Below are 17,589 nucleotides of genomic sequence, written 5' to 3'. Positions count from 1 at the left end.
AGAAGAGAGAGAGAGAGAGAGAGAGAGAGAGAGAGAGAGAGAGAGAGAGAGAGAGAGAGAGAGAGAGAGAGAGAGAGAGAGTGAGAGAGAGAGAGAGAGGGAGAGAGAGAAAGGGAGAGAGAGACAATATGAACCTGCCATCTCTCTATCAGACGTGTACGGAGCAGACTTACCGTCCGCCCCATAAGAAGATTTCATCCTCGCAGACAGTTTACGACCTGAGTGGCATCGACGTGGAAAACTACCTCCTGGCTACAGCCGACGACTACATCAGGAACAGGTGCAAACTGCTTTCATGTTGCTATTTGTGTTTATTTTTGCAAGTGAGGATTTATTCTTCTCTTCTTCTCTTAACACATTGGGCGCCGGGGATTAGCCTTATCCTCGTAGCTAGAGCGCCAGCTATCTAGAGCCTATTTTCACTGTGCCTGACGATGTTACCGAGCTATATTATAGCTATGGATACAATACTATGGTCATTTGACAGTAACTATCTTCTGTCCAAGATGCAAAAAAGATAAATTTTTTCATGTATACGTTTGCGCGTTATCCCGTGGTGATTATTGTATAGTTTAGGAGTTATCCGGGATAATTCCTGAAAAGCTGAGTTATAGGGCGCTACGTGAATCTACTATAGTAGTTTCTTGCCTGGACACGCTACTATTTCCAAATCAATGTATATAATAGGTATTATGTTTCATCATGAATACATGAATGGAGGTCGTTTTTTTAATGCTTTGATGGCCAGTAACGGCATTCCTCTTGAACACCACACACGCTGATCAGCTGGATCGATATGAAACCATTGTACGCTCAAGCTGGAATTGATGTCAGATAGTCCTTACCTTTGATCGGGGGTATTCCAAAAAGAATATTCTAATTGTCTGATCGCAATTTCCAGTATTGGTGTCCATCGTGTCCTTGACATAATCTGGCACACACATGCATGGAGGGTCATTGGACGCGTTTCAATGTGATCGGGTGAACCGCTAGACTCGCCTGACCCAGAATATGGCGCCCGGAGGGATTTAAGTGTAACACCCTGTAACACCCGTGTGAAGGAGGGTTTCAAAGGGTGGGCGATACTGCCACCTAGCAAGATGCGGCCGGTATTCCCTATGGTAACCCAGAGGTCCGTGTGCCTGAAATGAATACAAATATTGAATAAAAGAAATAACGACCAAAACCCGAGATATCTCGGGTCTGGCGCCCAATGCATGGCGAGTTAACCCGGGATATCTCGGGTTTGGCGCTGAATGTGTTAATAGGTTGGACAGGGCAACCTTCTTGTGTTTACACTTTTCCATTTCAGCGACTGAAGGCCCGGTCCACACGATAAGAGTACAGTTATGTTTATAAGTTGCTGGTTGAGTTAGATAAAAGAGCGTTTGTTTTTGAGAGGAAAAACAAAAGCAAATAGTGATGTTCTGATCTGAGGTATTGAATATTCTTTGGGTTTAAATGCTTGTTTTTACAAATGATGGTTGCCTGTGTGACCCCATCATTCCCAGGTACGGTGGCTTTGTTTTCGGCAAGCCCCTCCCCCCGGTTTACAAATGGGATCTGATGAAGGTGCCTAAAACCGCACGCTTGCTAAGGTACAGTAACGCTCTTTTAACTCCCTTATCTCAGTATCACTAGGGATGGGTATAAAATAAACATCATCTATCAACAACTTACCAATCAATCAATCAAGGGTGTCAAATGGCATAAAAAGCTTCAACATCTTGAATCCCTACATACACAGTACAATAGATCTAAAAGACACCACATTATGTATGGAGGAAATCAACTGAACATTAGATGATTCTTTTTAGAAAAGCTAACGGCATGTCTAGATCCTACAGATATTTGTACAAATACTGCACAGAAATGCATTAAATATCTTTTGCTCCATCGTGTGGTACGGCAGATGCTGCAAGATGCAGCACACAGAAGGCACTGCATTATTATGCCATCAATGTCATAATTTATGTTGTTTACAGCAGCAAACTGCACCACTATTTTTGTTTGCGGAATGACCCTAAGTTGATGATGCCTGAGCTTATTGTGTCTTTGAGGCCTGGCTCAAAGAGAGAGAGATGACAGACTGAGCATGAACGTGACCCAAATGAGAACTAACTCTCGTGTGTGTGTGTGTGTGTGTGGTGTGTGTGTGTGTGTGTGTGTGTGTGTGTGTGTGTGTGTGTGTGTGTGTGTGTGTGTGTGTGTGTGTGTGTGTGTGTGTGTGTGTGTGTGTGTGTGTGTGTGTGTGTGTGTGTGTGTGTGTGTGTGTGTGTGTGTGTGTGTGTGTGTGTGTGTGTGTGTGTGTGTGTGTGTGTGTGTGTGTGTGTGTGTGTGTGTGTGTGTGTGTGTGTGTGTGTGTGTGTGTGTGTGTGTGTGTGTGTGTGTGTGTGTGTGTGTGTGTGTGTGTGTGTGTGTGTGTGTGTGTGTGTGTGCGCGCGCGCGCTTATGATACCGGTAGGTCTGGTATAACCAGAGGGTCACACACATGCCAGCATACTTGAACAGCCTGAACAACTTCATCCTACGATCCAACCTTCCAGCGGACAAGGACCCGCGGAATATGGTGAGCTGCCAGGAGCATGCTGGGTAAAACATGGTGTCTACATAGTTATTCAACCACCACTTCATCCCCCAGTAGCCGTGGAATACAGCTCCAGATTTCACAGAGGATAGAACTTTGATATACAATTGTTTGTAATATATTTGATCTTATCTCATGTTTCACAAGTTCGTGCTTCGAGGGGTGGGGGGGGGGGGGGGGGGGGGGCGGGGCCGGATTGTTGGATCTGATCTGAATGTGCCCTTTACATGATCGAGTGTGCGTTTTACAATGACATCGGAGGGGCATCTCAAAGAGCACCTACGGGAGGCTGCCATTTGAAACTGGTCCCGGTAAATGTCCAAAAAAAAACACCCAACCCCCTCCAATGTACAGTTTCTTCCCCCTCAAATGTACATATATTATCTTTTAGAAACTCTGTCTCTTAAACAGTACTGTATATTTGTATATCTTGTATGTCATAAATGTCTGGATGTAACAGTACTGTATATCTGTATGTCGTGTGTGTCATAAATGTTATGATGAATTGAAAAATGGGGGACCCTGATGTAAACAAGACGAAGTCTTTCTCTGGTCTGCATCCCTTAACAATTGTGGTATTGAGCCGTACTAATTAAGTACAATTCTGAGGTACTTATTTTCACAAATGTATTATGTAATAATGTTAACTTCATGTGTACCTTTGGCTGTTTTGGGGTACTCTGTCTGAGTTATCATAGTCTTTGTTTCATTGATACATTGAGAATATACTGTAAACGAGTGTATTAACATTCCTTGAAGGCAAAAAAATAAATAAGAAAGAAACTTCATAGTCAACAGAACAGAGCAGAGCTGGCTTGATATTAAGTAGAGAAGTAACACAAGTTTCGCAAGAAAGCTGTCATTCCTCCCTTCCCAGTGGGGTAGAAAACCCAACGCAAGCCACATAGAGTATATATATACATATATAGACATATATTATATATGCATAATACATATTCTGCAGTCATTGCAGGGTAGGGAACAATTCAATCTCAATTCAATTAATTCAGGAAGTGGATTTTCATTCAAATTGTCATGAAAAGATCCTGCCCTCCAACCTATTGACAAGTAAATGAGAATGGATGTTTTATTATCCGTGAGGAAAGAGTCATTTCTCTTAAAATTGTGATTTGAGTGTGAAGTGATCCCAACCCTGACTGCATAGGCTATTTCCAGGGCTTAAAGCTAGGGGGCGCTGTGTGTCCTCTAACTCCCATCACGATGCAGGCTGAATACAGATGAGTGCTGCCGACTGGTGCTTGGTGCTGAGGGGATCAGGCAGGTCTGCGTCTTCAGCCCTATCTGAGCACCCAGGATCAGCTGCAACATCTGCCTCTGGGCACCAGTGCACCAGTCGACCAACCAACATATTAGAAAATGTTCTGTCCTCACTCACTGTATCTCTCACTCACTCTCACACCACACACACACACACACACACACACACACACACACACACACACACACACACACACACACACACACACACACACACACACACACACACACACACACACACACACACACACACACACACACACACAGACACACACCTCCTTAATCTTGATACACCCCCACTGTCAAAAGTGCAATCATTCAAATGTAACCTGTAGATCCACACAGAAGGGGGGTTGATTGACGGCATGTCTGAGGAGATTGCTTCTCACAGCGGGTGTCTATCTGATGTAGTGTCTAATTGACCCCAAGAAAAATCTACATTTTGATGGGAACCCCCCCCCCAACAATTATATATATATGCTAATGATGCATTGTGACTTCTGGCTGAAATACCAGTTTATCAGCTTTTGAATCTGTGACGTTGTTGTTCGTGTGGATAATCTGACCCTCTCTGTTTGTTCCCATTACAGCCATCTCGGTTTCCAGCCACCCCTACTTTGGCCGTGCAGACGATGAGGATGCTGTGTAAGAACTCCACCCCCATTCCCCTGTCCCCCCATCCCCTGCACCACACTGTCAGTTATCAGCGGTTAACCATCCTGTAGGAATCGCTGCAATCGGCCCCAAAATGGCCTAATTTGCATTCTAAACGAAAATATATCCCAAAGTATCGAAGCTGCGATGACCGTTATTGGCAGGTATTTGGCTGGGCCCAAAACTCAGGGTAGAGACTCTCTACGTGTCCCATTTAAATTCTAGTTGTCAACACCAGGGGCAGGTGAGGCTATCTGACGGCTGTATTTACCCATATTTGATTTTCTAAATGGATTTTCCTGAGCTTGCATTATTGATCAGAGGCCCAATATAATGGGTGTTTACCCTGACGGTGGTGCATTGATTCTAGCCTACTGCCCCAGATGGGCCTGTGTGTGTGTGTGTGTGTGTGTGTGTGTGTGTGTGTGTGTGTGTGTGTGTGTGTGTGTGTGTGTGTGTGTGTGTGTGTGTGTGTGTGTGTGTGTGTGTGTGTGTGTGTGTGTGTTGTGTGTGTGTGTGTGTGTGTGTGTGTGTGTGTGTGTGTGTGTGTGTGTGTTGTGTGTGTGTGTGTGTGTGTGTGTGTGTGTGTGTGTGTGTGTGTGTGTGTGTGTGTGTGTGTGTGTGTGTGTGTGTGTGTGTGTGTGTGTGTGTGTGTGTGTGTGTGTGTGTGTGTGTGTGTGTGTGTGTGTGTGTGTGTGTGTGGCCATGTCTGTTAGACAGAATCAAATAAATTGCTGAGGTTCGCAGAGGCTGTGACCTGACCAAGACCCTCGTTATTACCAAACATCTAGCTGAGTCTTAAAACCCTGCCTGCATTTCCCCATAAGCTTTTTACTGCTGCTCTCCTGCAGCATGCTAAGGTATTCTCAGAGGTGCCGGTCTAGAATTCCCCCCTCCCCCCGGGCTGATATTTTGTTGCCTCGCTTGTTGTATTGATTCAGCCTAAGCATGTTAAAGATGAGTCTAGCGTATTACTCCAAATATCTGCCGCTTGCCGTCCAGCGGAGCTCCCAGCAGCCGCGAGATACATCCTGAGGGCATCTTGGCCATGCTGATAAGAAGGCTGTTCACAAGCAGCTTCTGGCTACTTAGCTATGTCTCTCTCACTCCCTCTCTTTCCTTCTCTCTCCTCTCTCTCTCTCTCTCTCTCCTCTCTCTCTCTCTCTCTCTCTCTCTCTCTCTCTCTCTCTCCTCTCTCTCTCTCTCTCTCTCTCTCTCTCTCTCTCTCTCTCTCTCTCTCTCTCTCTCTCTCTCTCTCTCTCTCTTCTCTTTCTCTTTCTCTCTCTCTCTCTTCATACACACGCTCTCTCTGTCCTACCATCCCTCCTTCCCTCGCCCTCTCTCCTCTCTGCTACTCTCTGTCCCACCTCCCTCACTCTTTCTCTTCTCTGCTACTCTCCCTCCTTCCCTCGCTCTTTCTCCTCTCTGCTACTCTCCCTCCTTCCCTCGCTCTTTCTCCTCTCTGCTACTCTCCCTCGTTCCCTCGTTCTCTCTCTGCTCCTCTCCCTCCCTCCCTCGCTCTCTCTGCTCTCTGCTATTCTCCCTCCCTCCCTCCCTCGCTCACTCCTCCCTCCCTCCCTCCCTCCCTCCCTCCCCTCCCTCCCTCCCTCCCTCCCTCCTCCCTCCCTCCCTCCCTCCCTCCCTCGTTCAATCTCCTCTCTGCTTCTCTCCTCTCTGTTGCACTGCCAGTTGTGTTTCATCCTCATCCAGTTACTCATCCTTATCCAGCTTATTCTGTTGGGTTGGTGTAGCTGTGCCCTAGCCAAAGTAAAGAGGCAATGCACAGCAACCTGCAGGGTGGATGTAACTGAGGGTTACAATACCCTGACTGTATTAAAGATTGTGATATATTAAACCACTACTAGTTATGTACTTTAATTACTGGCCATACAGTACATGAATATATATGGTGAACACCCACACAAGAATACGGCATTGACACATAAAGTTCTATTGGAGGGTTATTTATTATTATTAAGCAACGTTAGGTTACAGATTGAGAATTAGGCTCGCGCTTGTATGGCGAAGAACATACGTAAAGTCAGTCAAGAGCATAAGTCAATGAGAATAGTATGAATACTATGATGGGTCTAAGCTGACGCCACCTGTGGTATAGCAATTATATGGGCCACACCGGTACTAGCTGGAGACACTACTCCTCCGGTGTAAGGCCGGTAGGGGTAGAGGAATGTTCGGGTACAAAGTCTGGGTCAACGAGGAATAACGAGGCTCCAGATACAGGAGCCGGTGCATGTACTCCCTTGATCAGCAGACAAAGCAACAGTTGTAATCCAGTATGCTCGACAGCATTGACGACAGCCAGCCGGCCCCTTCCAAGAGGCGGGCCCGAGTGATGATCCTCACGGGGGTAAATCCCAAACGACAGTGGGATCAACGGTTCTCTTCTCCAGTGGTCACGGTCCCAAAGCAATATAATCCAACCAGAAATGGTTCTGCAATCGCCGGTGTAGATTCTCCGGTGTACATATCCAACGGTTCTCGCCTAGGACTCCTCGGGTGTGGGCACGGATTTAGGCCGCACAGCCTGGATAAGTGCACTAGCTAAATACACGACGAACCGGTGGTAATGCTGGTCACTGAAGAACTGTAGCCGCACGATAGACTATAAATGATCGACTATTACTTCACATTAGATTAAGTCGAACTCAACGTATACTGCGTTAAACTCTGACACTTTAGCATTCTATTCGCACGCGGTTCTCAATGCTCTATTTAGATGCAAGGTTGCTCACTTCACTGCACGTTGACTCGTGGTGAAGGCATTAAGGTTTTGGTAAGACTACTGCTGTTTACACCTGCGCCGTATTTATACGTAAGGTGAATATCTAGTGCCAACCTCAGTTCTCGTCTCGTATTACTGCGCAGACTCTGGGCATGTAACGACATGCCCGGAGTTGCCTTTGAACTTGCCGTTGGGGGCTTGGTCGTTGGCGCCTGGGGTCGCTGTCCAATAGGAGAGCGAATATTACTCTGGTTTGTACACAGGTAAAGGGATATTCCGTGTATATATACAAACAATATACAAGGTATATCAAAACAATAAATAAATATATATATTCAGTTTAATCTGACCCTTTGCAACAGTGGATGTCTTACAAAGAGGCAATGCACAGAGACCTGCAGGGTGGATGTCTTACAAAGAGGCAATGCACAGAGACATGCAGGTGGATGTCTTACAAAGAGGCAATGCACAGAGACATGCAGGGTGGATGTCTTACAAAGAGGCAATGCACAGAGACCTGCAGGGTGGATGTCTTACAAAGAGGCAATGCACAGCAACCTGCAGGGTGGATGTCTTACAAAGAGGCAATGCACAGAGACCTGCAGGGTGGATGTCTTACAAAGAGGCAATGCACAGCAACTGCAGGGTGGATGTCTGAGGGACTAAGAGGAGGGCCTGGATTTTCAGAGAGAGGAGGTTGAGTAGGACTTGGGGATCAAAGACTCAGCAGGTAATCTGGTAGATATAGTGTCTAGTCTGGTCTGAAGAGCAGGTAGTTTGGTAACCATAGTGTCTAGTCTGGTCTGAAGAGCAGGTAGTTTGGTAACCATAGTGTCTAGTCTGGTCTGAAGAGCAGGTAGTATGGTAACCATAGTGTCTAGTCTGGTCTGAAGAGCAGGTAGTATGGTAACCATAGTGTCTAGTCTGGTCTGAAGAGCAGGTAGTATGGTAACCATAGTGTCTAGTCTGGTCTGAAGAGCAGGTAGTATGGTAACCATAGTGTCTAGTCTGGTCTGAAGAGCAGGTAGTTTGGTAACCATAGTGTCTAGTCTGGTCTGAAGAGCAGGTAGTTTGGTAACCATAGTGTCTAGTCTGGTCTGAAGAGCAGGTAGTTTGGTAACCATAGTGTCTAGTCTGGTCTGAAGAGCAGGTAGTTTGGTAACCATAGTGTCTAGTCTGGTCTGAAGAGCAGGTAGTTTGGTAACCATAGACCACCGCAACACTTCCGGGATTCTGAAATCGGGAGGAGATAGCGGGGGGAGCATATGAATGAATGTGGATGAGAGCCGTGATGTAAGTGGTTGCAGATACGGCTGTGGGGGTGCTAGAGACATGATCGAATAGACGTTTATGCGCCTCAATCTCCTGAACACGGCGTGACCCATTCCTAATCGATCAGAACTAAATCGGCAGAGAAAAAGCCCATTTTAAAGCACCTATTCCGCATGCACATGCGCAGAGTGCCCATGGAGTCTGGACGACGCGAGATGACGCACAAATGAATGTGGACTGTTCCATCAGAGGGCGGAGCTTCGGTGGTAATGTGAGTGGCTACAGACCGCTGCACTTAAATATAAACATTAGTCTATCTGGAGACTCAATGAGGTAATTGTAGATGTCGCCATAAGACGCGTCTGGCCATTTAGTGGGATAATTTTTTCATTATCCTGTTCGGCTGAAAGGACACTGGCCACCGAAGCTCGCCCCTCTGATGGAACAGTCCACATTCATTCGTGCGTCATCTTGCGTCGTCCAGACTCCATGGGCACTCTGCGCATGTGCATGCGGAATAGGTGCTTTAAAATGGGCTTTTTCTCTGCCGATTTAGTTCTGATCGATTAGGAATGGGTCACGCCGTGTTCAGGAGATTGAGGCGCATAAACGTCTATTCGATCATGTCTCTAGCACCCCCACAGCCGTATCGGCAACCACTTACATCACGGCTCTCGTCCACATTCATTCATATGCTCCCCCCGCTATCTCCTCCCCGATTTCAATGTAACGCGGAAGTGTTGTGGTCTATAGTGTCTAGTCTGGTCTGAAGAGCAGGTAGTATGGTAACCATAGTGTCTAGTCTGGTTTGAAGAGCAGGTAGTTTGGTAACCATAGTGTCTAGTCTGGTCTGAAGAGCAGGTAGTATGGTAACCATAGTGTCTAGTCTGGTCTGAAGAGCAGGTAGTATGGTAACCATAGTGTCTAGTCTGGTCTGAAGAGCAGGTAGTTTGGTAACCATAGTGTCTAGTCTGGTCTGAAGAGCAGGTAGTTTGGTAACCATAGTGTCTAGTCTGGTCTGAAGAGCAGGTAGTATGGTAACCATAGTGTCTAGTCTGGTCTGAAGAGCAGGTAGTTTGGTAACCATAGTGTCTAGTCTGGTCTGAAGAGCAGGTAGTTTGGTAACCATAGTGTCTAGTCTGGTCTGAAGAGCAGGTAGTATGGTAACCATAGTGTCTAGTCTGGTCTGAAGAGCAGGTAGTTTGGTAACCATAGTGTCTAGTCTGGTCTGAAGAGCAGGTAGTATGGTAAGTGTCCAGTCTGATCTGATCTGCAGGTAGTATGGCTCTTAGTCTATTTTTATGCTGACATGCTGAATCAGTTATTTCCTGAAGAAAAAATAATCATATCTCTGGCAAGCACTGGGTTTAAAGAGGTGCTTTCTGCACTAACACAACTTTACAGATTTGTCGAATTTAAAGCAACTAATCGATTAGTCTCTACTAGGGCTCACCCCGATTAGTCGAATAGATTAGTCGAATAGTCGACTAATCGATCGAAGGGAGCCGTAGTCGACTGACAATCTCTTAGTCAAATAAAAAAAAAGATTCTAAATATATATAGTTTTTTAATTCTTTCCAAAAGCAAAGAGGCCTAGAAGCATGGCTAACACTAATGGCGCGCATACCAGAGAGGCTAACTGCTTAAGAAAACAGGCACAGAGGCACTAAAAGAGGATTTCTCTCATCTATTGAACACACTAGACTAGACAAATATCAAGATGTATCCATCAGTGGACCAATTGCATGCTTTCGCAGAGGACAAGAAGCCTTCAGTCAACTCCTTCAGACATTAAGCACCCCCACAGCCCAAATGGAACGCCCCCCCCCCCCCCGGCTAATCAAAGTCGACTATACAAATCCTTAGTCGAGGTCAGCCCTAGTCTCTACACAATCCCATGACAATAGTCGACTAAAAACTGCTTGTGACACGGGCCTTCCCTTTTGAGGCCATTATCCGGTCACAGTCCAGACGTGCGCATCTCTTAACAAGGCTATTTATTATTAATGTGGTTCTGTTTAGTGTGAGCCTCCTGAAAGGTTCACATGAATCAAGACACAGCTGGTGAAGGCAGGCGCCAGTTCGTAGGGGAGGCATGACATGGGGCGACTATTGTATTCTGCAAATAATCGTAACAGCTGGTCTCATTCAGAGCGAGTCATTTGTACACAAGAGTGTTTTGAAAGGCTTGTGTGGGTTTTATACAGTACTAGTTACACGACTACAACCATATAGCAAGGCATCCTTTTGTTGTTGATTTATTGAAGATGGTGACATTGACCAGCGATGTTGACTGTGTTCATGTGCTGATAGAATAGAATAGAATACTCTTTATTGTCATTATACAACATTATACAAACAACGAGATTAGGAACTCAACCTTTAAAGTGGAAATGAAGCAGTGCGATAAATACATATTCATAGCATCACATTAGTATTTAGATAAGCCACAGAAGAAGTCACGTTATAAAAATAAGCAGTTTCTAAGAAAAAACGATTTGTTGTGTACATTTCTGAAGCATTTAGCATTATGGGCGCGGCCATTTTGTTGCTGACGTCATACCGGGGGTTGGGTGTATACACTCTGGTTAGCTGCCTATATTGAATGGGTCAGTCAGCAAATAAAATGTTGCCTACAAAACAACGGGACCGCGGTGGTTCTGTTTGTATTGCTCCTGGCTGTTCAAACTAATTTTACTATGTGAGAGAGAGGAAAGTTGGTTAATTTCCACAAACTACCAGTGAAAAAAACAGTGTTGTCGACATGTTGGCTCGGGCTGGCTGCACTCAGGCGGCGCGACCAGCCTGTTGGACAGGGAAGGAGGATCTGCAGCGAACACTTCATTGCCTCGGATTATGTTGTTGGGGTGGGATGTTTGTCCAGAAGACCACTAATCAGCTGAAGCCGGACGCGGTTCCCTCGGTCTTCGACAGACAGACCGGCGTTAGCTCTCGGGGCCCGGCGTTAGCTCTCGCTAGCTAGCGTTAGCAACCGGAGCGTCGCGGAGCATTCAGCCTGCTGGCTACACAGCTTGTGTAGCCAGCAGGCTGAATGCTCCGCGACGCTGGTTGAAGTGGGTCTAGGTAGCCAGCAGGCTGAATGCTCCGCGACGCTGGTTGAAGTGGGTCTAGGTAGCCAGCAGGCTGAATGCTCCGCGACGCTGGTTGAAGTGGGTCTAGGTAGCCAGCAGGCTGAATGCTCCGCGACGCTCCGGTTGCTAACGCTAGCTAGCGAGAGCTAACGCCGGGCCCCGGCTGGTGCCAACTAGCTAGCGATCGCTCCCGAGAGCTAACGCCGGTCTGTCTGTCGAAGACCGAGGGAACCGCGTCCGGCTTCAGCTGATTAGTGGTCTTCTGGACAAACATCCCACCCCAACAACATAATCCGAGGCAATGAAGTGTTCGCTGCAGATCCTCCTTCCCTGTCCAACAGGCTGGTCGCGCCGCCTGAGTGCAGCCAGCCCGAGCCAACATGTCGACAACACTGTTTTTTTCACTGGTAGTTTGTGGAAATTAACCAACTTTCCTCTCTCTCACATAGTAAAATTAGTTTGAACAGCCAGGAGCAATACAAACAGAACCACCGCGGTCCCGTTGTTTTGTAGGCAACATTTTATTTGCTGACTGACCCATTCAATATAGGCAGCTAACCAGAGTGTATACACCCAACCCCCGGCATGACGTCAGCCATGACGTCAGCAACAAAATGGCGGCGCCCATGTTGAAAACAGGGATATTATATTATATTTTTCAGACAAATAAGATAGATTTCACATTTGATTATAGAACCCTGTCTTACACAAGGTACACAACAAACAAACTAGGATCACATTGCTCACTGCTTCATCTCCACTTTAAGGTGCTACACAGTAAAACACACAAGTATTTTACACAACCTAAGGTTCTGCACAATAAGTCGCACTGTACACAAGTATCAAATAACACTAAATGTCACAGTAACACAGCTAGATGTAGAAGTAGCTATCAGTCAGGATATCAATATGACAGGTATGGATCTATTGCAGTTAGTGAATAGGAATATACATATATTGCACTTAAATACCTAATTGCACAGTAGTGGGGGAAGAGTAGAAGGAGGTGATGGATCAGTGCATGTTGGAGTTCAGGGTGGTTATGGCTCTGGGGGAAAACTGTCCTTAAGTCCGATATTATTTACTAGTAGAGTATTTTCTGCCTTTTGATTTGCCTGCTGTAAACACCATATCGCTTTTAAAATAGCCCTGATAAGCCCATCTCTATGAACAACTATATTCAGTTTACTCCTGTGTACAGGGATATTTGTCATCATTATTAGGATATGCAGATCCATATAAGCACTGTATGCAACACAAACTAAAAAATTACTATTGAAGACAACTGAATTGATAGTGATAATTATGATGAGATAGATGATGATTGCAGAGTATCAATGATTTTCTTTTATCCATTCATTCATTCGTTCGTTCGTTCATTCATTCATTCATTCATTGCAAGTTTCAAGTTTCAAGTTTGTTTATTATTTGTCACAATAAAATACATGTACTTTACGGTTAAATGCTTGGTTCTGTATGAACCCCTGAGAGTGTGCTTCATACAGTAAAAGAGGAATATACAATATACAATCTAAAGTACAGCCTACTGTAAGTACAATCTAAGTACAGTGAGTAAAAATGTGTAAACAGTGAGGTACAAATGCAGACAATGAGGTACAAAACTTTAGGGTAAGGTGCAAATGCAAATGAGGTATGAATGTAGTGCAAATCTCTTTAATAAATAGATAAATATAATGTGTTAAAGTGTCTAAAGTGAGTGTTAATAAGGTGAGTGTTTGTTTAAAAGTGAGTGTGTGCATGTGTTATGGTTTGACACCGACCCCAAACGCAACGACACAAGAGAGTAGGATTCAGAGTTGCCAAATACGAGGGCTTGTTTATTTGGTACTAAGAATAAGAGAAACAGGGAAAACAGGTCAAACAAGACTGGTACAATGATCAAGGGGCAAAGTTCTGCTGCTCTGCAGCTTCTCCCGTGAGGGTAGTCTTGGGAAGCAGGTGTTGACTTCTGAACCGCTCTGCAGAATTCTCTCGGTGGATTCTCAGATGTTGTTGCGAGACCGAGAGAGGGAGAGAGGGAACGAGTCAGTGACAGAGCAGTCTAAAAACGAGCAGGAGAACAGGGTGTACAATTCTTCGTGTTAACAACACAGTGAGCACAGTTCCAAACACAGCCCAAGTGAATCTCTTCGTGTTAACAACACAGTGAGCACAGTTCCAAACAACAGCCCAAGTGAAACTCTTTGTGTTAACAACACAGTGAGCTAAATCCTAACACAGTCCCAGTGAATATCTTCATGTAAACACACAGTGAATATCTTCATGTAAACACACAGTCCAATTGTGAAATAATATCTTCGGTGTGAGCAAACACACAGAGGGAGATGGAAGATCCCAAAAATATTATTCCATAAAGGAATAAGCAAAAATAGATAAAGGCTGGGTGAGTGACTGTTTGACAAAAAGGTGGTAGTCTTCAGTGTAAAAGTTACACACGAAAAACGGAATAGGTCAAGACAGTCAAAATGATAACTCACCCAGACGAGATGCGTAAATGGAACTGGAACAACAGTGGAGGCGAGCGCGCGCCACGGGAGCAGGTATCCAAGCGAAGGCTTCTAGGAATTCCTGGAGAACAGCACAGAGAAAAAGGCAGCAGCAGCAGCAACGGGGAAAAACACCAGAGACAAATCAAGACGATCCAACAACTTAGGGTGGGGAAAAACGGGGTATAAATAATGAGGGATCGATTGATTGAAAAGCAGTGACAGCTGGGGAATGTGATTGAAAAGCGTGGGGAAGTGAGAGAACCAATCAGCGACGTCTCTGATGACGTCAACGGGGAGAAACGTGTGAACGAGGGGATAGAACCAATTGACAGAAAATGAATGAAAACAAAGCGAGGGTGGTTAAAGGAACAGAACGAGTGAGAGAGCAAGGACAGAACCTCACAGCATGTGGATGTGTGTGCAATGAGTGTAGATGATGGGTTGTTACATAGAGTCATTGAGCATCATGATGGCCTTCATTCATTCATTCATTCATTCATTCATTCATTCATTCATTCATTCATTCATTCATTCAATCTTTATTTAATCTCGAAAGATCATTGAGAGCAGGCTCTTATTTACAATGAGGTTGAGAGGAACAATACATAATATAAAAACAATATAAAAACAGAAAAGTCAAATCATTCAAAACAGTTACAGGTGAAATTGTTGGTCATTATAGATTTAAACTGCCCAATGGATACTAAAGTATTGCGCTTCAAGGTGCTTTGCAAAACATTCCACGCGTCAGGCGCACAGAAGCTAAAAGATGATTTTCCTAAGATTTGATAACTTTTTGACCGCGATCACTCTTATTTCATCACTGTCTGGCTGCACCTTGGACATGTCCATGATAGCGTTCCCCGTCTCCTTTCTCCCGTGCAGGGTCCAAGGGATGATCCAGACCCTGGTGGCGCTGCTGGTGCTGACGGGCTATGCCATCACGACGGCCAGCTTCGCTGTCTATGAGGTGCAGGAGACCCACAGTGGCTCCAAGGGGCTCCAGCATATAGCTGGTATCAGCGAGCCGTTCTACTGGGCTGTCAACTTCTTCTATGACATGGTAAGTTATTCCACCACGGCTTAGTGTTGGACCTATATATACGTCGTACATACATACATACTGTTTTTATGTTATTAACATCCACATTTAGATCAACTCCTAACTAGATTTTTTTCGCTGGAAAAAAATTAAGAAGTCAGGGGGGTTTGAAAGATGTGACCACCAGAAGGGTCTGGTGCAGGTCTGGTGCAGGTCTGGTTTCAGGTCTGGTGCAGGTCTGTGCAGGTCTGGTTTCAGGTCTGGTTGCAGGTCTGGTTTCAGGTCTGGTGCAGGTCTGGTTTCAGGTCTGGTGCAGGTCTGGTGCAGGTCTGGTTGCAGGTCTGGTTTCAGGTCTGGTTTCAGGTCTGGTGCAGGTCTGGTGCAGGTCTGGTTTCAGGTCTGGTTTCAGGTCTGGTGCAGGTCTGGTGCAGGTCTGGTTTCAGGTCTGGTGCAGGTCTGGTTTCAGGTCTGGTTTCAGGTCTGGTTTCAGGTCTGGTTTCAGGTCTGGTGCAGGTCTGGTTTCAGGTCTGGTTTCAGGTCTGGTGCAGGTCTGGTGCAGGTCTGGTTTCAGGTCTAGTTTCAGGTCTGGTGCAGGTCTGGTGCAGGTCTGGTGCAGGTCTGGTTTCAGATCTGGTTTCAGGTCTGGTGCAGGTCTGGTTTCAGGTCTGGTGCAAGTCTGGTTTCAGGTCTGGTGCAGGTTTGGTTTCAGGTCTGGTTTCAAGTCTGGTGCAGGTCTGGTTTCAGGTCTGGTGCAGGCCCAGATTGTGTTCAGTCCAAATCACAATGTAGGCATTAATTAAACATGTTAAGGGTAGGCTGAAAGGCAAGCTCCCACACCTGCCTGCAGACTGAATTTGTTTGTCAATGAACTGCCTCTCCTCACGCCGCAACTCACCTGGCCAGCACTGGTAGAGTATATTCAGCTGTGTTGTGACCTTTTTATTTACATTTACATTTTACATTTAGTCATTTAGCTGACGCTTTTATCCAAAGCGACTTACAAGTTCTGTATGACAAGCCATCAGGAAGGGCACAACTCTATCAGCTGAGTAACAATGTTCATCAAAGTGTTGAGTGCTACAGTGTAGGTTAGTTTATTAGGACAAGTGCATGACAGTATGGTTAGTTAGGGTTAGATTTTTATTTTTATTTTTTTAATTCAGATAATGGTTACTTGAACTCTTGCCTTTGAATGTTTCTCTCGTCACCCATTCTCGATGACTCTCTCTTGTACCGTTGACCTATTCGGTCGCATCGCGATCCTACATCATCAAGTGAATTAGTACAAATTCAGTATTGTTAATTAGTTAGAAAACAATGTCACCTACTGTACCAACTCTGAAATGGAAATGGTGAAAATGATCAATGACAGCTGAGGCAGAGAGACAGAGATGCTGAGTGAAATATGATGTGTGTGTCTGCGCGCATGTTGCGTGTGTGCCTGTGCATCAAAGAGGGCTTTCATATAAAGGTGTACATGTTCTGTTCATTGAGGCACCTGTGTAACTGAAGTGCATTTACAATAACATATTAAATGGACAAATTGAAATGATTTACCGTATCAAAGGAAATATTTATTACAATATCACAGCGTTATCATAGGAGCCCAGTTGTGATTGTTGTATGGAGGGCGCTGGTGAGAAGATTTAATGGTACGGTATAGGGAGGAGAAAAGCACTGGACTGGAGTGCTGCTGTCTGCTAGTTTATATTGAATAGAGTGTGACTGTCAGCCCTTATGGAATCATGAGCTGTGTATTTAACCCGTGTGCGGTGGGATGGAATAATGCTGTGAATATTAGGCCCATATGAAGGAAGTGGTCCTGTTACTTTTGTGGAGTGTTGTTGAGACCATTAGACCTAGGCAAGTAAGTTAAGTTAAAAGAAGTTAAGCAACTCTAAGGCTGTGGGGTGTATGTGTGTGTGCGTGCGTGCGTGCGTGCGTGCGTGCGTGCGTGCGTGCGTGTTGTATACGCATGCATGGTGGCCTCCCGGCCTGACTTATTGTCCCATTTTGGCCCCGGTCTGGTGAGTTTCATTTTTGTAGCTGACAGATATTGTTCTGATTGGAGCACGTGACGTAGGCCCTCTCTCTCTTGTTGTGTGTGTCCCGCCCTCCACTCAGCCAGTTGACAGTGAAGTATCTGCAAAACAATCAATCACTCTCTGACTCAACTCCAATTTGGAGTGCACATGGAGTGAACATTGGGGTCAAATGGTAGCTATAATGCCCAGCTTACTAGACTGACACTGTGGTAACCTCTAATAATAAGTAAGCCACACAACACGCTTGTGATCCCTTTGGTTGAGTAGTTTAGTGGGTAACAGTGCGTCTTACACTCTGCGCACGTTAGTCATACAGGTAAGAACGCCGGCACCGGATACGGAGAATACCTCACGTATTATATCTGT

The 17,589-nt window shown here is 45.4% G+C and overlaps 1 protein-coding gene and 1 long non-coding RNA gene across 2 annotated transcripts in view; both read left to right on the top strand.

The window, feature by feature from the left end:
• Nucleotides 1-17,589, top strand: part of abca12 (ATP-binding cassette, sub-family A (ABC1), member 12) — a gene marked incomplete at its 5' end in the record, with an annotated part of 176,822 nt that overhangs the window by 95,567 nt on the left and 63,666 nt on the right. The window contains 2 exons of the mRNA XM_084311411.1: nt 4,456-4,510; nt 15,022-15,199. Coding sequence (XP_084167537.1) covers nt 4,456-4,510; nt 15,022-15,199 — 233 coding nt within the window. The remainder of the gene's footprint in view (nt 1-4,455; nt 4,511-15,021; nt 15,200-17,589) is intronic.
• Nucleotides 150-2,477, top strand: LOC311225399. The gene is made up of 3 exons (XR_014619505.1): nt 150-280; nt 1,512-1,598; nt 2,465-2,477. It is a non-coding gene; the product is annotated as an uncharacterized lncRNA (long non-coding RNA).

The sequence above is a fragment of the Notolepis coatsorum genome, assembly GCF_963971535.1.
Source record: "Notolepis coatsorum genome assembly, chromosome: 3".
NCBI lineage: Eukaryota > Metazoa > Chordata > Actinopteri > Aulopiformes > Paralepididae > Notolepis > Notolepis coatsorum.
Note: the sequence above shows the minus strand (reverse complement) of the source record. Positions and strands in the feature narration are given on the sequence as shown.